This window comes from Melospiza georgiana, chromosome 27 (genome assembly GCF_028018845.1).
Source record: "Melospiza georgiana isolate bMelGeo1 chromosome 27, bMelGeo1.pri, whole genome shotgun sequence".
In the NCBI taxonomy this organism is placed as follows: Eukaryota; Metazoa; Chordata; class Aves; order Passeriformes; family Passerellidae; genus Melospiza; species Melospiza georgiana.
Window position 1 is genome coordinate 6,851,169 of NC_080456.1, and position 20,664 is coordinate 6,871,832.

The 20,664-nt window shown below is 62.5% G+C and overlaps 1 protein-coding gene across 1 annotated transcript; it reads left to right on the forward strand.

The window, feature by feature from the left end:
* Window positions 1–1,038: 1,038 nt before the first annotated feature.
* Window positions 1,039–20,266, forward strand: PHLDB1 (pleckstrin homology like domain family B member 1). The gene is made up of 29 exons (XM_058041150.1): window positions 1,039–1,088; window positions 1,676–1,762; window positions 1,970–2,138; window positions 2,877–3,044; window positions 3,788–3,886; window positions 4,305–4,428; window positions 4,497–4,667; window positions 6,487–6,612; window positions 7,934–9,018; window positions 9,760–10,002; window positions 10,075–10,212; window positions 10,339–10,476; window positions 12,359–12,487; window positions 13,649–13,804; window positions 13,903–14,013; window positions 14,195–14,284; window positions 14,788–14,910; window positions 15,638–15,775; window positions 16,240–16,395; window positions 16,786–16,953; window positions 17,231–17,347; window positions 17,450–17,543; window positions 17,753–17,797; window positions 18,189–18,480; window positions 18,586–18,676; window positions 18,757–18,903; window positions 19,045–19,264; window positions 19,341–19,426; window positions 19,687–20,266. The coding sequence occupies exons 1-29, from the start codon at window positions 1,039–1,041 to the stop codon at window positions 19,825–19,827; spliced, it is 4,902 nt and encodes a 1,633-aa protein (XP_057897133.1). The 3' UTR covers window positions 19,828–20,266.
* The last annotated feature ends 398 nt before the right edge of the window (window positions 20,267–20,664 follow it).

Consider the following 20,664-nt stretch of genomic DNA (forward strand, 5'->3'; position numbering starts at 1 on the left):
TGTGTCCAATAAGGATGGGTGTTATAAAAGACCGGGTTAGGAGAGCTGGAGTTTGTTGGCTGTGCTGTGAGGAAGAAGGGTCAGGCGGTCATGCAGAAGAAAGAAAAAAAGGAGTCAGTGTTGCAAGAAGCTGCCGTGGGAACTCACAGAGAGAAGGCATCTAAGTTTTACTGTAAGATAACAAACTAACGGTGACAGTCACTTTCCATCCACCGTGGATTGGTGCCAAGCACCCACGCCAACGGTGTGGTGGCCCGTACAGGGATTGATCCCGACAGGTACATGCAGGGCACCATGCAGGTGGATGGAACCACAGTATTGCACAGCAAGGGATCCTTGCTGGCAACCAGAAGGAGGAAAGTGATCAATGCCTGCTTTGGAAAGGTGAGGTTCACCCCACCCCTTTACCAGCTAACAAAGGGCTGGGTGATGGGTTCATGCCAGGGGTTGGATTCAAGACCCATCAGACCCATCCTGTGTCATGGTCCCCAAGACGTTGTCAGTGGGAGTTGCAGATGTTCCTTGCTGAGCTGAACCTCTGGCCTGCAGGTGAGAAACTGTCATTTTGATACGAGAGCATTTGGAGGAGCAGCTCTCCATTGTGCAGTCTTGTGAGGGGTCTGGAGCTCGTGTCTGTGCTGAAATGTCTGGAGGCACGTGCTGATGGTGGGGTCAGGTCTTGAGCTGCAGCAGTGGTTGGGTCTGTGTATGCCTCAGCAGCCCTTGGAGCTGGCTGCGTAGGCAGGGCTGCACACCCTCCCCAAGCTGAGCACATGGTGGGCATCCACCAGTCTGTGCAGGCCTGAGCACATGGTGGGCATCCACCTGTCTGTGCAGCCTTGAGCACATGGTGGGCATCCACCTGTCTGTGCAGACCTGAGGCGTGATGCCGGCAGGGCTGGGGCTGGAGCACAGCTGTGCTGCAGTGGGGCAGGAGCACTCCTGTGGAGCGATGAAATCAGCGGGTGTGGCCAGGATTCCTCAGCTCCCGGCGGAGCTGTCTGGTGGCTGATTTATGGTGGTGTTATTGCCAGGACCATGGCGTTGTCCCAGCAACCGCAGTGCAGCCCCCACTGTCCCTCGCCTGGGTGGGATGGGGCTGGCTGGGTCTCCCCCACTCAGTTGTCAGCCCCAGACCGGGAGACAGAGGCCAGGAACAGGCTCCTCATTCGCCTCTGGCTTCGCGCAGGAGACAGGCTCCCCTTCCCAGCGGAAGGGCCGGTTGTTTACTAGGGCAGAGGGTGTGGGAAGGGGTGAGCGCACCCTGAGTGCCTTAGCAGATGGGGAGCAAGCAGGCAGCCAAGTTGGCTGGAGGCTGCGATGCTCTGCTGTGAGCACCCTTAGCTCGGCCACTCAGGCTTCCTCCGTGACTCATCCAGCCACCCACAAGTGGGGATGAGAGGCCGTGCAAGGGGATGCCACGCGCCTGTCTCTGCCATGCTGTTGCTTCATCCCAGCATGGCTGGTACTGCATGGCGTGGCCTGCCAATCTGTGCTCCTGTGAGCACAGTCTGAATGTCCCTGCCCTGGCCGTGGCACACAGTGCAGCTCTGGGGCCAGCTGGTACCTGCTGTGGGGTGAGTCAGGATGTGCTGTGCCCAGCTCGGGTCTGGGTCTGGGCAGGTCAGGCAGGAGTGGACCCCCCGAGCACCCCTGTCCTCGTGGCTTGGGGCAGGCAAGCAGACTGCAGCCCCTGGGGCAACAGGATGCAGGCGGGGAGCACGCTGGGGCAGCGTGTCTGTGTGCAGCCGGCTGTGCATCGGTGAGGCTGGGCATCCTCCCAGGTGAGGCTTTTGGCCGTGCCAGGTGAAGAAAGGGGCTTTTGTCTTCCAGGAGGCCGGGGCTGAGTAGGCAGCCCTGCGCGGGGTGCGCGAGGGCCGTGGGCTGTTCGGCGGTAACCGAGCCCGACCCCTTGGCATTTGCTGCCTCCACCGCTTCCCACGGCGGGAACAAGCGGCGCGTTCTGCAGGCGGCGGCGGGAGAAGAAAGGCCGCCTTGTCCGTGCGAGCAGTGGGGCGCCGGCTGGGGCGGCCGCGCTCCCGCCCCGCATTCCTGCAGCGGAGCGGCTGCAGAGGGGCTGCATCCCCGGCAGCACGGGCTGGGCTGACGCGGGCGTTCCCTGCGTGCTGACGAGACAGGTGAGGGGCTCTGTTGGAGGGCAGTGTTGCGGGACTGGGGGCGTTGGGAAGCGATGGGATGCCAGAGTCACCCTCCAGCTCATGGGCAGGCAGGGCTGCTTGTGGAGTGGGGGGAGTTGGGTGGAGAGTTTGGGCAGCAGGCAGCAGAATCGGAGACGATCTCCCAGGTGGCCGGAATGGGGGTCCTTCACGGTTCTCACCAGGTCTAACCAGTACAACCATGCTGGGAAGGAGTTAACACCGGCACAAGATCCCACCCTGGCCCCGCTCCCTTCCTCTGCAGCAGCCTGGCCCCTCCTGGCTTTTCCCCTTCCTGAACATTGTGACGGGACCTAGGTGTCAGTGAGGGGCAGGGGCTCGGCAGGCCCGCGGGGTCTCCAGATGCTGGGAAGCGCGGCACCGCAGTGCCTGGGGAACATGGGCACCCTGCCGCGGAGGGTCCCGCACGGCGCCAGGACCAGGCGGCAGGTAAGGGAGAGCAGGGATCCTGCCTCGGCAGCCGGCGAGCAATTGGGAACTGCCCTGGGGGTCCCTTATCTCTAGGCCCCCCTTCCCCTAGCTGAGCTGTCCCCATCCCACATGGTGTGGCTGTAGTCCCCACGGAGCCCTTGCTGTGGGGCCAGTCCTGCTGTTGCGGGAGGCGCACGGGTTTCATCCAGGTCCTGCATCCCACGCCTGGCGTTTTCCAGCGTTTCATTTTTTCCAGAGTGTGTAATAGCCGTTCGCTCGCCCCCGCAGCTGAGCCCGGTGCTGGCCGAGCGGGGGGGACCCTGCGGGGCTGGCTGGACGGGCGGCGATGCTGGCAAGAGCCGAGCCCGGGGCTCCTCCTGGCGGCCCCGGCCCCGGCGTCTCCTAACGGGGATGGAGCGCTATCCCGTCTGCGCTGCCCGGGAAGGGTTAAGCCCAGTCAGCTAGTCCAGGGCGGAAGGGAGGGACGTAGGGAGCAGCAGACGGTAAATTTAGATCCTCGGAGCGTCCCGACATGGCGTGAGTGCCGGGTGACGGAAATTGTTCCTCCTCGAGTTGCCTCCCACTCACGCAGAGAATGTGTGGCAGCATGGCCGTTCCATGGGTGGTGGCCCTGCCTGCTGGCCACATGGGCAAGGGTATAAAACACTCAGCATACGCACTATGAGCTGCTGCTGGACTGTGGGAGCAGAGACATGTGCCTGGGCACTGGTGGCATGGACAGGGTGCCCAGGTGTGCCATGCACGGCAGGCAGGTGTTGCTGGGGACAGCCAGAACCTGTGCTTGCTTGTGTGTGCTTTTCCAATGACAGCCATTGGGGTCTGGCTGCCCACAGCTCTTGGCATTTAAAGCATGCCTTTCCAACACCATGCCCCCAAAACTGAGTGCATTTGTAGTTTTCCTTCCTGGACTGTGTCTTGTCCTGATGCCTGGCTCATACATGAGTCTCCCCAGGTGGATGGGGATGTGTGCCTAGGTAGGATACGTGCCTTGGCAGGCAGGGATGCTCACTGGCTTCAGGCAGCTGCTGACATGATGAAGACAGGAGCTCAGGATGGCAAATGCTGGTTTGGAGTGGGTAGGGTTTGTGCTCAGACTGCTGTCCAGGATGTGCAGGAAAAATACATCAAGGCCATGCCCAGTGTGGTCACTTGTTCTGCCATTCTGTTTCTTCTGGCAGCCCGTGTCCGGTACCATCCAACGCCTCCAGGAAGGCACCATGGAGGCACCGGGCAGGACCCCCGCCAGCCCAACCTGCAGAGTCCAGACTGTCATCCAGGTGAGCACACAGCATCAGGACCTCTGCTCTGTGGGACCAGGGGAATCTGACTGGGATTCCTCTGCAGCCAGCCCCACCACTGGCGCTGCCCTCCAGCCTCTCCCCAGTCTCAGCCAATCCTATTACGGGATCCTCAGCAAAGCCCATTGAGCTAAGCGGCTGGCAGTTGGGATCCTCTTAGATGCTGCCCAAGCCCCATGGATCTCCAGCTCCTCTCAGTTTGCCTCCGCTTCCCGGGATAGGTAGCACAGGCAGGAGAGCACTACTTTCCTGTGTCTTGCCGCTGGACAGTCCTGCTGGCATGTGTCTGGCATTGATCCTGGCTATGTGGCTGTTTCGGAGCAGCTCAGCCAGGTGGGCAGTGCAGGGGACTGGGCTGCAGCTGCAAGAGTGGTGAGCATCCCTCCTTCTCCTACAGAACAGTCCCCTGGACCTGATTGACACGGGCAAGGGGCTGAAAGTGCAGACAGAGAAGCCACATTTGGTGAGCCTGGGCAGCGGTCGGCTCAGCACTGCCGTCACGCTCCTGCCGCTGGAGGAAGGTGAGTGCTGGGGGGTCTCTGCGGGCACGCTGGTGACAGAGACACTGAGATACCGACTCTGCTGGCAGGGAGGACCACCATTGGCACGGCTGGGACCGACATCGTCCTGCAGGGCGCCGGGCTGGCGCCCCAGCACTGCTACATCGAGAACGTGCGAGGGACACTCACCCTGCACCCCTGTGGCAACGCCTGTGCCATCGACAGCGTGCCGCTGCAGCGGCCCACGCACCTCACCCAAGGTAAGAGCTGTGCTCACCAGAGCCTTTGCCTGTGGAACTGTGCAGTTGAGTATTGGGGTATTTGAGGAGCCATCCTGTAACTGCATATCCCAGCTAGCATCCTTCTGGTCTCTATGCTCTGCGGTGGGAACCTGCCCGTTTCTGGCAGAGTTTGGGAGCTGGCTTTGCTGCGTGTGTCAAGTGAGGTGGGAAGGGAGAGACCCGGGTGGGCTTTGGAGAACAGCGGAGTTGCTGAGCCAACTTTGGGAAGGGAGATGACAGAGGAAAACAGTTCGGGTGTCCTCCCGGATGGCTGCCGGGACACGGCTGGCCTGCCTGCGTGGCTACAGGGCTCGGAGCCGGCCGGCCCCCAGGGCCGCTCCAGGGAGCGCGGACAAAGCCGCAGGCCCTTCCCACGCGCTCCCCGCCCCTGCCCGGCTCCCGAGCCGCTTCCCGGGGAGGACCCTCGGGCGGGGCGGGCGAGGCCCGGCCCCCCGCCCCGCCCCGGGGGCGGCGCGGCGCTGCCCGGGCGGTGGCGGCGGTGGCGGTGTCGAGGTGAGTGCGGAGCTGCGGCCGCGCGTGTCCGCGCCGGGCGGGGCTCGCTCCCGTTGCTCGGGGCCACGGAGCCGGAGCGCCCCGCGGGCGGTGCCGCCGCGCTCCCCGCGCCTGCCCCCGTGGCCCCGGGAAGGGGGGACCCGCCGGCGTGGGCGCTGCCCCGCGGGGACAATGGGAGCCACGTGGCCGCGGGGAGGGCTCCGGCGCGACGCCCGCGGGGCGCTGGGGTCTCGCCGGTGCCGCAGCAGGCGGCGAGGGCCGTGGCAGGCTGCGAGGTGCGGGCAGGGCTCAGCCGAGCCGCCCATCCTCCTGTCCCCGGGGGCAGGCAGGGACATGACAGAGCAGGGACAGCATCTGTGCAGGGCCCCAGCGGAATGGACTGCGGGGCTGTCAGGCCGACGCTCGTGGTGCAGTTTGGTGTTTACTCGCTTTGCCGGGGCGACCTGTGGCTCCGCTGATGCCGGCACGAGGGGAAGGAAGGCGCAGGGCAGTGATGCATCTCTCCGGGACAGCCTGGGCGTCGGCGCTGCTCCCTGGCGGGCGGGATGCCCTCGTGGGGCCGGGGCGAGCAGGACTCGGTCCCGCCCTGGCGCACAGACAGGGGATCCAGGCTCCCGGACGGGGACAGCAGTTACTCTGTAGTGCCTCTCGCTCTTCTTGCTGAGAGCTGGGCTGACGGGTGCTCCAAAGAACACGTCCCCTCCGGCAAGGGATTTTCAGCAGCGGCTGTTGGTATGGAGCGAGCCTCTCCCAGAGCCCTGGCAGGCGCTTCAAAGTGGGGTGTGTCGGCGGCAGCCCGCCTCCTCGCCGCCTGATGCTCCCCGCTGCCAGCACATGCCTCCCCAGCACCGCGGGCAGCAGGTGAACCGCGGCGGGCGCCCGCGGCTGCACTCCCCTTCCCTTCCTCAGGTGCCTTCCTCCTCGGGGCTGCTCGGCAGCCTTGCCCCAAGAGGGCTGCTGCTTCTTTGGGCCGAGAAGAGGCTCTTTGCAAGCAGGGACAGGAGCTGTCTTGTCTGCAGCTGGCAGCCACGCAAGCCCTGGAGTGCCGCCAGCTCCCCCGCGGCCCCCGGCGGGACCCCAGCTGTGCCTGCCCTGGGATGCGCTGCCGGCAGCTGCTGCGCTGACCTGGATTTCAGCCTCCCCTAAGCCTCTGCTGCCAGCGGGAGCCCGCTCCCTTCCCGAGGGCGCATCTTGGGGCGAGCAATGCCCCACTGCCTCCCTGCGCTCTCTGGAACCGCTCTGATATTGCCGGCTAGCAGCTGAGCCCTCTCTCCTCTCTCCCAAGGGTGCACCATCTGCCTGGGCCAGGCCACCTTCCTCCGCTTCAACCACCCTGCTGAGGCCAAGTGGATTAAGAGCATGATCCCCGCGGGGGGCAGGAACCCATCGGCTCTCTATGGGCTACCAGCAAGTAGGTGACCCCCCTCCCTTGTCCCTGGTGGGGCGGGGCAGATGCTGAAGTGCTCCCTGACCCATCAGCCTTCCGAGTGCCCAGTGCTCTCCCTGGGCACAGCCCTGTCCTGTTGCACTCAGGCTCACACCCGGCTGTGATGTGCCATCCCTCAGCTCAGCACGGTATGACAGCTGCACTGGTATTTGTTAATGATTAATATCCCCTCAAAGAGGTTGACTGTGGGGGCACTGAGGCATGGCTTTCACTTCTGCCCAGCCTGGCCGTGGCAGAGCCATCGCCCGTCGGAGCCCCCCCATTGCTTGGAGGCGGGTGTTTATGTGCTGGGGCTGTGAAGGCCATTCTTCTGGCTGCTGCCCTTCATCTCATGAGCTTATCTTGCTGTGTCTGCCTGTCCGTGGAGCAGTGGGCCAGGAGCCAGTACTGTGCCTGGTTCCTGGAGATGTCCAAATCTCCAGCACTGATCCCTGGGCTGGTAGCCCTTATCCCTGCCCCAACCAGCACGCCCTGGCACAGGGAGAGGAGCTTGGCTGCCTTCCCGTGCCACGTGTGTGTTGGGAAGGCAGCATGCCCGCAGCTGGGGATGGGAGGAGGGGCTCAGGGAGGTGCTGTGGCCGAGGAGCATCATGCAAGCGTGCAGCATCCCGTGTGGGCCCTGCGTGCCCACTCTCTGCCACGCAGGACGGGGTGGGATCACACTGGCAGGGCTGTGGCACGTCTTCCCAGGATGAAGGCAGTGCCAGCTGCCGTGGGGAGCCGCTGGGTGCCAGGGAGTGACGCAGCCCGGGTGGCACGCTGTCCTGGCTGGGCTCCACGCTGCTGCCATTCGCTGGCGCCCTGAGTGACAGGCACATCGGTGCTGCGCAGGGAGCGGGGGCAGCCCAGGCAGGGGCACCCTGGCTGGGCTGTGGGGCAGGCTGCGGGCGACCTGGTGGTGGGTCTGGACGTGCTGCAGCTCAGCAGCCTTTGGCTATTGCATCTCTGGCCCCTTGCTGGGAAGCCAGAGTGTGCAGTGGGCACGTGGTGGGTGCCAGTGGGGGCTGAGGGCAGCTGCTCTCCAGGGAGTGGAGCAGGGAGCTTCGACGCAGGGAGGGTGGCTGTCCTCTCAGGTTTCTGTCTCCTGGGTGATGGGACTAGCAGGATTCCAGCCTCCTCCCTGTCCCGGCTGGAGTGGGAAGGGGGACAGCAGAGAGGGGCTGCTACCCAGCTCTGACTCTGCAAGGTGTAAGAATGATGCCAGGCTGCCCCATAGGACCCGACCCAGGCAGGGGCTGCGGTGGAGTCACACCACTCTGATGCCTTCTCCTTTGTTTCCCTGCAGAATCCGAGGCCCTGGTGAATGGTGGTCACCAGCTGTCAGAGCGTGGGTGTCACAGCCACAGCTCCCTTGTCAGCTCCATTGAGAAGGACCTGCAGGACATCATGGACTCACTGGTGCTGGAGGAATCCACAACCCCTGGCATCCAGAAGCCGCCTGCCTGCGGCCGATCCCCCCTCTCCCCTGTGGTGAACGGGGGTGGCCGCTGCCTCCTGTGCCCCCCGCCCAGCCCTGGGGCTGCCTCAGGGGGCTCCAGCTATGAGAACTTCTCTCCCCTCTCCTCCCCAGCCAGCAGCAGTAGCTACACCAGCCCCTCACTCAGCAGCCAAGAGCAAGGCCCGGCCGTGCCGCCCCCTCTCCCACTGCGCTCCTCCAGCTACAACCATTCTGTCCAGCCCCCCGCTCTGCCTGCTGGCGGTTCTGGTGAGCCCTGGCCAGCTGAGAGGCTCGGGGACCACCGCGGGGGCAGCCCCCGGCTGACGCCCAGGGCGGCGCCGCGGCCGCGGGTGGCCCTGCAGGAGCGGCCCCCCAGTCCCTTCCGGGAGCCACGGGACGCTCTGGCCCCCGGCCGGCAGCCCGCCAGCAGGGCAGCCCCAGAGGCCCGCCTGCAGCCCCCCGAAAGCCCACGGGTTGCCCGGAGGAACCTCGAGAGCATGCGGGAGCTGCCTCCCCTGAGTCCTTCCTTGTCACGCCGGGCTGCCAGCCCCCGGCTGGCCCCTGACGCCCCCTCCCCGCAGCCCCGGCTGGGCAGGGACGTGCCTGGCAGTCCCCGTGCCAGGCGCAAGGGCCCGGAGGAGTCGAAAGGTGCTGGGGGTCCTTCACCCCCGCTGCTGGCAGAGAACCCCACTCGCCGTCCCAGTTTCAGTACTTGCCTGAGCCCCGCGTATGGGCTGGGCTCCCCGGTTGTGCCCTCGCCCCGGCAGAGCCCCCGCGCCCCCAGGAAGCCTTTGGGGGACCCACGGCTGCCAGCGGGCTCACGGGAGCGCAAGAACAGCATCACTGAGATCAGTGACAACGAGGATGAACTGCTGGAGTACCATCGGCGGCAGCGGCAGGAGCGGGTTCGGGAGCAGGAGATGGAGCGCCTGGTGAGCCTTGGGGCTGGAGGGGACACATTTGACTGTGGGACACCCTCTTAGCAAATAGCTGTTGTTGTTTGCTGCTCTGAAACCTGGCCTTTGCCTCTTGGGGATTTGCCACAGCTGCCAGGCTGCCGGCTCATCCAGGGGGATTATGGCCAGGAGCAGCCATCGGTGCTCAGTAGCTCTCTGGGAATACAAAGCCCCCGGCTTACAGCAGCCTGTGGAAGCTGGTGGGGCTGGCATGGTCCCAGGGCTATTGGCCAAAATGGTGGTGCCCCTTGCAAAACTTTCCACATCTGGTCCACCCCTGCCAGGGCCCATCTGCTGGTGGTGGTGCCATGGCTCTGTGGATGTTGCGTCTATATTTAGGGCTGATGGAGTTTTTATGGGACTGGCATCTGCCTGGATGAGGTTTGCCGTGTCTGTGGCAGTCCTGCAGGCCGGGCTGAGCCGCCAGGGCTGTGTTTGCTCATCCCTGACTCACGCCTGGCGCAGGCAGCCTGAGTCACTGCCTGGAAATAGCGGCGGCGCTCGGCAGCCGGCTCTGCTGCCTGTCATTAGTCTGTCTCCAGCTCCAGCACATCGCGTGCCTGCCTCTGCTGTGGGGTCGAGCTGGCTGCATTGTGCTTTGTGATGCTGTCTGCCCACCCCACCGTGCGGGGCCGTATTCTGGTGGCCACCATTGGCACGGGGCTCTGTCTGCTCCTGCCACAGCGCGTGCTGGATGGGGACCGTCCTTTCTTACAGGAGCGGCAGCGCCTGGAGACCATCCTGAACCTCTGTGCTGAGTACACCAAGACAGACGGCACTGAGCCCGGTGACACACACAGGCTCCTGGCTGGTGACACGGATGCTGGCCAGTGGGTGCCCAGGGGTGCCATGGCTCTGGGCCACGCTGTCGAAGAGCTGCAGCAGAGGGAGAGCGTGGAGAGATCAGATGAGGAGAACCTGAAGGAGGAGTGCAGCAGCACGGAGAGTACCCACCACGAGGTAAGGGGACATCTGTGCCATTCTGTTCCATGCCATGCTGCACTGTGCCATGCCAATCAGCCCCTTCCACAGCACGAGAAGCTGACAGGACCCCGGGCCAAGGAGGCACAGCGGCTGGAGGAGGAGCGTGCCGGTGTCCTCGGACGCCTGGAGCAGCTGAAGGGTCGTGTCAAGGAGCTGGAGCAGCAGCTGCAGGAGACATCACGAGAGGTGAGAGCTCAGGGGACACTGCTGGGTCCCCTGCTGCTTGCTGCCCTCACCAGTCAGCACTAAACCCTAAGGGTATGAGCTAGATCCAGCAGGAGCAGCAGTCCTGACGCTGCTTTGTCCGTGCAGGCAGAGATGGAGCGGGCGCTGCTGCAGGGTGAGCGGGAGTCGGAGGTGCTGCGGCTGCGGCAGGAGCAGGAGGCAGCGCAGCAGCTGCAGGAGAAGCTCTCCAGCCTGGACGCCAGCATCCGCAAGGAGCGCGACAAGGTGGGCCCAGTCACAGGTTCCCACTGTCACCAGCTGTGCCATACCCTCCCTGGCACTCACAGCCCGTGCTGCAATGCCTCATGCTGCAGCCTTTCCCTGCGGACACGTTCTCCAGACCCTGGGCTCCACAGAGGCTTTGGAGAGCAGCCCCTGTGGTTTGCATTGTGGGGGGATCTGTCTGTCTGTCTGTCTGTCTGCCTGGGCTTGGTCAAACAACCCTGCTGGAGGAGAGCACAGCCAATGTTCAGGAAGCATTTCAGCTGCTGCCTGTTGCTCTGGCAGGGAGACTGGTGTGAGGCTTTCCAGATGGCTGCTGCCTGCGGTGGGCAGTGCCGGAGCAGAGGCCTTGGCTCTCCCCATTACGTGTCCTCGCTGGGGAACTGTGTCTTGCAGCAAGTCACCTCACTCTGCTGCACCTTCATGAGTGATGGCAGCTGTTGCTGTAGTGTTTGGCTTGCTGGCGGTGGTTGGAAAACCACTGCAGTGTTAATCTTGGTGGGTTTAGGAGGGGGTCCTGGCCCCCTTTGCCCGATGTTGCCTGTAGTGCAGTTACTGCCTGAAGGCAGTGCCATGGGTGCCTGTGTGGGATGTTTGTCCCAGCTGCTGGTTGCTGGCTGTCCCACAGCCTTGCAGGCAGTGTGGCATGGCCTTGTTGACAGGAAAGCTGCTGGGATCCAGTCCCTGCTGCCGGAGGCCGTTGTCCTGTGCAGCCTATGCCAAGGTCCCACCAGCAGCTCTGTGCCACCCTCATGTGGCATCAGTGTCCCTTGGGGTCTGGCCTGCCCCGTGGCTGTGGGTGCCAGAGCTGTTGGGATGCCTGTGGCCTGGCAGAGTGGCCATTGGTGCCTCCCAGTGATGCTCCTACAGCATTTGGGGGGTTTTGTTCTGGTTTTGGTCTTCCAGCCCTTTGTAGGTATCTTCTGTAGCCAGGGACAGCCTCATGCAGAGCCAGGAGAGGAGCACAGGGGAAGCCCTCTCCCAGCCTCTCTGCTGACCTAACCACCCACTTTCCTAACCCATCTGCACTGCTCACACTAACAGTGCCTGCTCTGAACTCTGCCATCACCTCTGACATCTCTGCACATCTAGAGCCCCCAGGCAATTCACCGTTCCTCTGCTGGGGCATCTGCCTGTACCAGCCTTGCCTCCCTGCCAGCATGTCCCTTCGTAGCCCTTTTCATGATGTCCCATCTCTGTGTGGAGCACAGGGTTCCTTGCAGCAAGCATTTCTCAATGCCAAGCCCCCATACGGTGCTGCCAACCCTGTGGGTGGTTCCCCTATGCCAGTCCCATGCTGCTGGCCACATTTTACTGCTCCTGTGGCCAGGCCCCTCATCCCAGCCCAGGAGTCATTGTCTGCTCTGCTGCTGGCTCATCATAGCCTCAGCATCTCTTGCTGGACCACAGCCTTCTTTTTTCACTGCTGCCCTCTCCTTCTAATGGATGAGGGTGGTCATCACCTTCTCTTCCTGCATTCAGGACCTGCAGTCCCTAACTGGTAGCAGTTAACAAAGCCAGTTAGTGGTTATTGTGATGCAGCTGTATGCAGGATTGGGATGACCTGAACCATACTATCAGCGTTGATCTTTTTGCTGCCTCCAGGTTTGTTCTTGGAAACACAAAGCTGAGGTCAGGGGCTGGCTGTAACTCCTCTAACACTGCTCAGCCAGTTCCTGTGTCTCTTGATCTCTGGATCCCCCTGCAGCTGCCATGCTGTTCCTTCTCCTGAGCCCCCTCTGTCTCCAGCTGAGCTCCTCTCTAACTCACAGCTTCTGCATGGCGCCCATTTGAGAAGTGTGTCTTCTTTTTTTTTTTTTTCCTTTTTCTTTTCCTTTTTTTTTTTTTTTTTTTTTTTGTTTTGTCTTGTTCTCCCCTAATTCAGGAAAGGGCAAAGGTTGATGCTGAAAGGAAGGCGCTAGAGCAACTCCAGGCGCTTTACCATGAGTCGAAGAGCCACCTTGCTAAGTGCCCCGAGTCAATGCGGGAGCAATTGCAGGAGCAGATGCGAAGGGTCAGTGTCTCCCCCCACCCCTCCCGGACCATGGCCCACCTCCCTCCGCTCCAGCTTAGGCCAGCTCTTCCCTGCCAGCCGGGCTGCACTGGGAGCGTCGCGCCCGGGCTGGAGGCGGCTGGCGCCGGGCACCACCGTCCTGGTAAGCTTGCCCCTCGCCCGGGGCGCGGGACAGCTCGGCAGAGCTCCTCGGGACGGGCAGGGCGCCGGCACGGACCCTGCCCTGCAAGGAGGGCAGGCTGGGGAGCCTTGGGGGCTGCTGCATCCTCATCTGGCTGCCTCCAGCTGTATCCTGAGAACGTTCATTCACACAGTCATGTTGATACGTGTTACTGCTATTCCTCAGCATTTTTCCTATTACCTGGTATTTTCTGGAAGTGGTTGACTTTCCCCAGCTCATGGCTAGTGCCTGCTCAGATAAACCCACATTGCCACAGCCTGCTCCGGCCAGGCACGCACATTCTGGATGAGGGTCTGGTGTAGAGTGGGCAGGGGGGTGCTGGAGCATCGTCTGCGTGTGGGAGCCCTCAGGAGCCAGCACATCAGGGCTGTGTCACTGGCTGCCCGTCTCGTGGAGCAGGGTGAAACACATCCCCGTGGGGTGCATGGCACACTGGCTGCCAGGGTGGCACTGGCAGGCCTGAGCTGAGTGCTGCCACGTGCTGTCGGTGCATGAAGGCTGGAAGGACACACGGGAGTTTGTCCAGCATGGTGCTTGTCTGTTGGGGCTTTGCCACCTTCAGGCTTGGTGTTGCTGTTGCTGGTTATGCTGGTGTTTTGTTACCTGTCAGGGCACGGCTTTAGCCCATGTGCGCTTCAGCAGGGGCAGCTGGTCTCCGAGGGCTGGCAAAGCCCCTGGCTGTGGCAGGCTCATCTCATGGGGCTGACTGCTCTGTGCTGGCCAGTTCTGGGTGCCTCCATTGCCTTCGTCTGTCTGCAGACACTCCTGTCAGAATCTCTTGTGTTTCTGATGCCCAGCAGAGGGCAAAACTGCCTGCCTGCCACACCAGGCACAGGGGACAGGCTTGGCCACCAGCTCGTGTTCCTGGCCAACACCAGTAGGATGTGGAGGCACGGCAGGAGGCTTTGCTGCGGGAGACGGGCCTGCAGGACGCCATCCAGTGAGTGTGATCCACTCACAGTGCTCTCGTGTGTTCAAAGGAGGCAGAGGCACTGGAGACGGAGGCCAAGCTGTTTGAGGACCTGGAGTTCCAGCAGCTGGAGCGAGAGAGCCACCTGGAAGAGGAGCGGGAGGCGCGAGGGCAGCAGCTGCTGCAGAGCCGGGCCGAGTGCCACCGCAGCATCGCCCGCAGGAAGGTGGGCATGGCAGGGGGAGCTCCGTGGGGCTGTGCCCCTGGGCCAGGCTGCATCCCAGGGCTCCCAGCAGCCAGCTCATCTCTGCTGCCACTCCCCAGGAGCGGGTGGCTGCCCTGGATGCCCAGGCTGCCCAGATCCGGCTGCAGAGCGCGCAGGAGGCCGAGCGCCTGGCCAGGGAGCGCAGCAGCGTCCTGCAGCTCCTGCACAAGGTAAGGCCCTGACTGTAATGCAGCTCCTGCACAAGGTAATGGCCTGACTGTGTGCTCCTGGGGGGGCTCGAGGCAGGGGACCAGATCCTGCCAGCTCTTGACAGGTGGCTGGCAGGCAGCGAGAGCTGCCATGGGGTGCCAGTAGCCATCAGCTGCCTCTGACCTGTTACCCCCTGTGCAGGAGAAGGAGAAGCTCGTGTCTCTGGAGAGGCGATACCAGCTTGTCACAGGTGGCAGGAGCTTCCCAAAAATGTCCTCAGCTCTTCGAGAGGTAAGTTGGTAGAGAGGAGGCTGTGGTCCTTAGAGCTGCTCTCTCTCCTAAGCTGCAGCCATCGGTGAGAATGAGCCTTGTGCACCACCAGCTTTGCTCTGCAGCAGTTCCCAAGTACCTTCTGACCAGAGCCAGGTGCTTCCACCTGCTCAGAGTCTCTCCATGGGCTGCAGAGGTTGTGGGGGAGGAAAGGGAAATGCAACAGAGCAGCCCATGGGACAGGATTGCTTAGGGTCCCATTGCTGCTGGAGAGCAAGTGTGGGGATGTCTTGGTGCTGGTCCAGGGGACTTTTAGGTGGGAGTGACTTGCCCCATTACCTTGCTCATGGCTCAGAATGGGGAGCCACAACCATGATGCCCTCAGGGGCTGTGGTACTGCCTGACCTGCTGGTAAGAGGCACAAGATGGCAGAGTCCCCTCGTGCCTGCCCGCAGTGGGACTCCTGCTGCTGCCGCTTTGCTGTCTCTGCCCACCTTGCCTACGTGACCTTTACCCTTCAACAGGAGACCCTCCACATCTCAGAACCTTATGAGCTGTTGGAGGGACCTAAGCCCCTGAGCCCCCTGCCAGCAGCAGCTGCCTCCTTAGCTTCTCCTGCCACCTACTCCTACCCCAAGGCACAAGAGGTAACTAACTAGAGGGACTAGCTGCATGTGCTTGCTCACTTACCCCTCCTTGGCTGAGACCCCTTTTGTGGCCTAATGTCACCCCCAGGCAGCAGGGCAGCCCCACAGCAGCATGGCTGGAGCATTTGTCATACAGATGTCTGGCAGTTGTGCTCATTAACATTCAGTCCCTGATTCCAGGCACTCTCCTGAGCCTGCTGGGCATCCCAGTTCCTGCCACTGCCCCCTAATTTAATCCTGGTGCAGTGGTTTCCCCCTTGCTCACTGCTTGCCATCTGGCTGGGCACCTCCTGACAGCATCCTATAGGGTCGTGCTAGCATGGCTTTCCCAAAATAAGAGCAAGTCCCTAGCTTTAGCATGTTTGATTCATAAAGGATGAGGAAGTGGGTTTTAAGCTGGCTCAGCACAGCTCGAGGTGCCTCCCCCAGTGGTGCTGCACTAGGGAGGACTTGTGGCCCGTGGAGGACCCTGAGGCATCCCTGCCCCTTGTAGGCACTCAGGAAAGCTGCACTGGAGGCTGGAGCAAGATGGGTGCCAGCACACCCAGCCCAGCTCGAGCACCCCAAGGTGCTGCACACCGGGGACACCGTGGGCAGCAGGGCAGGGCTGGGGAGGCAGGGTTGGGGCAGGAATGCACAGGGAGGTTTGCTCCCACTATGCAGTCAGTGCCGTGATGCTAGCACATGGGTCTAACTCTTCTCCTTCTCCCTTGCCATGGATTTCTAGGAGTACATGAGGCTGTCTGACGTTTTCAGGTTCTGCAGTAATGCACATGGCCCCAGCCTGGACACTAAAGCTTCTGCTGCTGCCCCTGCTGCCGCTCAGAGCTCTTTCTTGCTTGCTGTAGCTCCCACAGCCAACGAGGTACCTGCCCCAGAGCATGCTCGGGTTTGCTCCCTCGGGTTGCCTGCAGGCAGGGAGGCAGCTGCAGCCCCCGTGAGCCCTGGGGCCTGGAGCCACATCTCTCTGGTGTCAGCACGCTTGTCTGGCTGGGCTGCGTGGGGAGCAGAGGCTCCAGCTGCCCGGTCTCCTTGTGGGGTGCTCTTCTCGCCCGCTCTGGATGCAGTGGCAGGGCAGGAGCAGCGTGGGTGCCCAGCAGTGGGAGGGGCAGCCCTGTGTTGGCTGGCTGCAGCCCTGGCCGCTTGTCTCGAGCGAGGAGGATGCAGAGCAGGCCTGACCCCGTGCCCAGCAGCAGGGTGGCTGCTGCACCGACTGCTTTTCCTCCCAGGACAATGAACCTTCCTGTGGGGGTTGGAGCTGCCTGCTCGTTCCTCTGTGCCTGCTTGCCCCAGCTCTTAACCTGGTTCAATCTGCTTCTCTCTGCCCAGTATGTGACTGTAGAGCAGCTCTCGGGTATCCTGGGCAGCCTCCACACCCCTGCTGCTTCCCTGCTGGGCTGTACCCCTCCGGCTCCTTCATCCTCAGGCTGTGCTCCTCCTCTTCCTCCTCTTCCATCTCTCCCTTCTCCCTTCGTCTCTGCAGAGGTTGGTGCCCTGTTTCCCTCCCTTTGGCCCCTTGTACTCTCCCTGGGAGGTGATGAAGATGCATGGGAAGGGGTGAGCTGCAGATGGAGCTGAGCAGCAGCTCAGGCTCTTGACACTCCACACACCCTTGGCTGTCCTGCCTGCTGCTCCACTGTCCCCAGGGCAGGGGGTCTTTGTGCTTGATCAGTTCTCACATTCTCTTGAACAGCAAACAGCTCCTACAGCTGCTGGGACTTAGCCACGGAGTGCACAGGATCCCCAGGGGTCTGCATGTTAAGTTCTGGGGCAGTGGTGCAGGCATAGGCAGGAATGCTTCAACCTCTTCTCTGTGCATCTGTCCCTCTTGCTGCATTTGTCCTTCATCCTTTCTCACGCAGCCTCTCTCTCCAGATGGAGCAGCAGCTGTTGGGAGGCCCTGTGTGTCTCCCGGCTCTTGATTTAGAGAAGTGGTACCAGGAGGTTATGGCTGGCTTTGAGACCTCCTCTTCCTCTGTCTCTCCTTCTTCTTCCCCTCCTCCACTTCCAGCTAAAGCTCACTCCTCTCACAAGGCTCTGCAGGTAATCCTGGCTCTCTGCTGCCGAGGCTCAGGCTTTGGGGCCGCTGGTTGTGGCCAAAGTGGGGCAGTGCGGGGACGTTCCTGTGGACCCTGTACCCTGAGTGCTGCTGGGGCTCTGGCTGCCACTGCAGGCAAAGGGTAGGCAGTCTCTGCCTCCTCTTGGGCTGCATCCCTTTGCCAGGATGGCACTGACACAGAGCAGGATCTGGGGAGCCATCTGTCCAGGAGGACTTTTGCAGTTCCCCCACGTCTCTGTCCTGCTGTGTCTCTGCGCTCAGGTCTATCGTGCAAAAGCAGAGGCTGGTGCTGGTGTCCTCACCCCTCGGATGAAGAGCGGGACCCCTTCGTCCTCGCAGCTCAACCTCTCCGTGCTGGAGCGCAGCCCCTCTCCCAAGGTATGGCTGCCAGGGGACCCAGGCACCCTGGCCACGGCTCCCGCCTGCCTGTGCCAGCCCCCGTGCCCATCCTCGCAGCTGACCACCCCCTGTCCTGCCCAGGGCCCCCCCAGCCCGGCGGGCAGCCTGTCCCGCAACCTGGTGGCCACGCTGCAGGACATCGAGACCAAGCGCCAGCTGGCCCTGCAGCAGAAGGGTGAGCTCTGGCTCTGTGTCCTGGCTCTGGGGGGTGGTGGGACCTCGGGAGACGCTCTCCCTGCTGCCACTTGGGCAATGGAGAAGGGAGCCTGGCCGAGGGAGGCGACAGCAGCAATGCTCCAGCAGGATGCGATGCCTCTCTCACAGTCTCTTGCTTTTCCCCCCTCTCTTTCCTCCTGACCCCTCCACCTGACGGCCCATCTCCAGCCAAGCTGCTCCCGGCAGAGCCCTTGCAGCCAGGCAATCTACCAGGTAGAGATGTGGGGTGACTCGGACTGCCTAGAGCAGCCCAGAGGCAGCAGCATGACTGTTTGCTGGCACCTTCTGCCATACATAAGAGTGGCATGACCAGTCCAGGGTGCCAGGTGCATCTCAACATCTGCTAAGAGATAAGCCTGTGCTTCCCTATCCTGCAAATGCTTTGCCCTGCTTGTTCCTTACCAGCCCTGGCGCATGTGTCCCCTGCTGCTGCCCAGACAGGTTGCAGTGCTTGCCAGAGAGTTGTGACCGCAGCTCCCCCTACCATGCCTTCGTGGTTCCAGCTGTGCCTGTAGTGTCTTCTGCCTGTGCCACCCCCTTTGCCCATGCTGTGGCTCTGAATGTGGCACTTTTAACTGGGTGTTGTCATCTTGCTGCGGCACAGGTCGGCAGGTGATCGAGGAGCAGAAACGGCGGCTGGCAGAGCTGAAGCAGAAAGCGGCTGCCGAGGCACAGTCCCAGTGGGAAGCCCTGCATGGGCAGCCCCCCTTCCCCACTGCCTTCCCCCGGCTTGTGCACCACTCCATCCTCCACCACAGCCGTCCCCACGGTGCCGGACCCCGGGCTGAGGAGCTGGACCACGCCTATGACACACTCAGCCTGGAGAGCTCAGACAGCATGGACACCAGCATCTCCATCGGCAACAACTCCGCGTGTTCGCCTGACAATATCTCCAGGTAATCCTGGGGCCAGCTCCTATGGCCAGAGGACAGCTCGCTCTGCTGGTGTGCTGCTGGCTCAAGGTCCTTCCTGCTGGGGCAGCAGCTGTGGCTGTTTTGCAGTGCTAGCGGGATGGAGACAGGGAGGATTGAGGAGATGGAGAAGATGCTGAAGGAGGCACACGAGGAGAAGTCGCGGTTGATGGAGTCCCGGGTGAGTGGGGGCACCAGCGCCGCGGCTGGGTGGCAAGCAGGACTCCGGTGCTGGGGCTGAGTGCCTGTGCGTGCTGGCAGGAGCGGGAGATGGAGCTGCGGCAGCAGGCGCTGGAGGACGAGCGCTGGCGGCGGGAGCAGCTGGAACGCCGGCTGCAGGACGAGACCGCGCGGCGGCAGAAGCTGGTGGAGAAGGAGGTCAAGCTGCGGGAGAAGCACTTCTCACAGGTGTGAGGCAGGCTGCCATGCCCCTCTCTCAGCCTGGACAGTGAGGCACGCCCAGCTTGCTGCCGCTGTCCCAGCTCGCAGCGGAGGGACGTGGCTCTTGTCACTGTCGGTGGCCTTTGCAGGGTTGTGTTGCTTTTCCAGGCTCGTCCCCTGACACGGTACCTCCCCATCCGCAAGGAGGATTTCAACCTGCGGCTGCACATCGAGTCCTCGGGCCACAACGTTGACACCTGCTACCACATCATCCTGACAGAGAAGATGTGCAAGGGCTACCTGGTCAAGATGGGCGGGAAGATCAAATCTTGGAAGAAGCGCTGGTTTGTCTTTGACCGCATGAAGCGCACCCTCTCCTACTACGTGGGTGAGTCCCGATGCCACCTTGTGCCCCCTCCCCATGCCATCACCCACAGTCCACAACAGTTCCCTCTCTTGGGCAGATAAACATGAGACAAAGCTGAAGGGTGTTATCTACTTCCAAGCCATTGAAGAGGTTTACTATGACCACCTCCGCAGTGCAGCCAAGGTGAGAGCTGGGCACTGCCCCTGCTGCGCTGTCTGCTGGCAGCCCCTGTGGGTGTCCCCATTCTCCTGCCCTCTGTCACGCTGGTTGGGGGTGGCAGGGCAGTGCGTGCCAGGGGTGCTCCTGGAATGGTCTGTGGCCCCTGATGGTGCCAGCCTCAGGGCACCAAGGGCAGGACCCCAGTGCCGGGCCTTGTGGGGGACCAGGGGGGGATTGCTGCTGCTCAGAGGGGAACAGAGTGCTGATTTCATCCTCCCCTGCAGAGCCCAAACCCTGCGCTCACTTTCTGTGTCAAGACCCACGACCGACTCTACTACATGGTGGCACCATCAGCCGAGGCCATGCGCATCTGGATGGACGTCATTGTCACCGGGGCAGAGGGCTATACCCAGTTCATGAACTGAGGGCGGTGCTGTGTGTCCCAGATCCACCAGCTGCATGGACTTGTGAGCCTCCCAAGCAGCAAGGAGCTCCTGAGGGACCGTGGTCCCTGCTACGTCTCCTGCCAAGGGCTGTGCACACCGGCTTCACGGGCCTGCGTTGGGCACAGCTGGGTGGTCCTGAGTGTTGCCTGTCCAGGCAAGGGAATAAGGTTTTTTTTATGCTGACTTTCTAGAAACAAACTTTATTGGAACAATATCAAAGTGCTGAAATGTAAAAAGCTGCCAAAGAGCTGCTGGGACCTGAGCCCTCTGCCTTGGGGAGATGCTGGTTTTGAGGCTGATGCTGATTGTTGCTGCCACAGTGTTCCAGGGAAGGAGATGGTGAGGGCCCCCCAGCCCCGTGCGGCCAGGATGTCCCACTGTGTAGACTCAGACCCCTTTTGTAAACCTTTTATAATTTCGGAGCGTTGTCCCCCTGTGCTGGGGCCGGATGGGGGTTGTGGCGCTGACTGCTCAGTCTTAAAGCATTTGTGAACCAGGCTCTCCTTTCTGCACGGGCTCTGAACTGGCAGTACGGTACAGACGGACCGGGGTCTGCCCCGGGGCTGGGGAGCTCTGGGCTGGGCTGGGAGGGAGCTGAAGGGCACGGCATCGAGCACCAGAGATTGCGGGCACCGCGGCAAGGGCCCGGAGCCACCAGCGGGGAGCGGCCGGAACATCGGCACGGGGCCAGGCCAATGGAAGGGGCGGAGCTCGAAAGAGGAAGGGGTCCGGGGCCGCACCGGGCCCGCCTGGGTCCACGCGAGCCGTGCCCAGCCCGAGCCGAACCCGAGCCATGCCGAACTTGGCCAAGCCGAG

Coding starts and splice junctions, on each gene's coding strand:
- PHLDB1 (XM_058041150.1), top strand. CDS start 1,039: ATGGCGTTGTCCCAGCAACCGCAGTGCAGCCCCCACTGTCCCTCGCCT. Junction 10,477..12,358: donor TCCGCAAGGAGCGCGACAAG/GTGGGCCCAGTC, acceptor CCCCTAATTCAG/GAAAGGGCAAAGGTTGATGC. Junction 14,014..14,194: donor TCCTGCAGCTCCTGCACAAG/GTAAGGCCCTGA, acceptor CCCCCTGTGCAG/GAGAAGGAGAAGCTCGTGTC.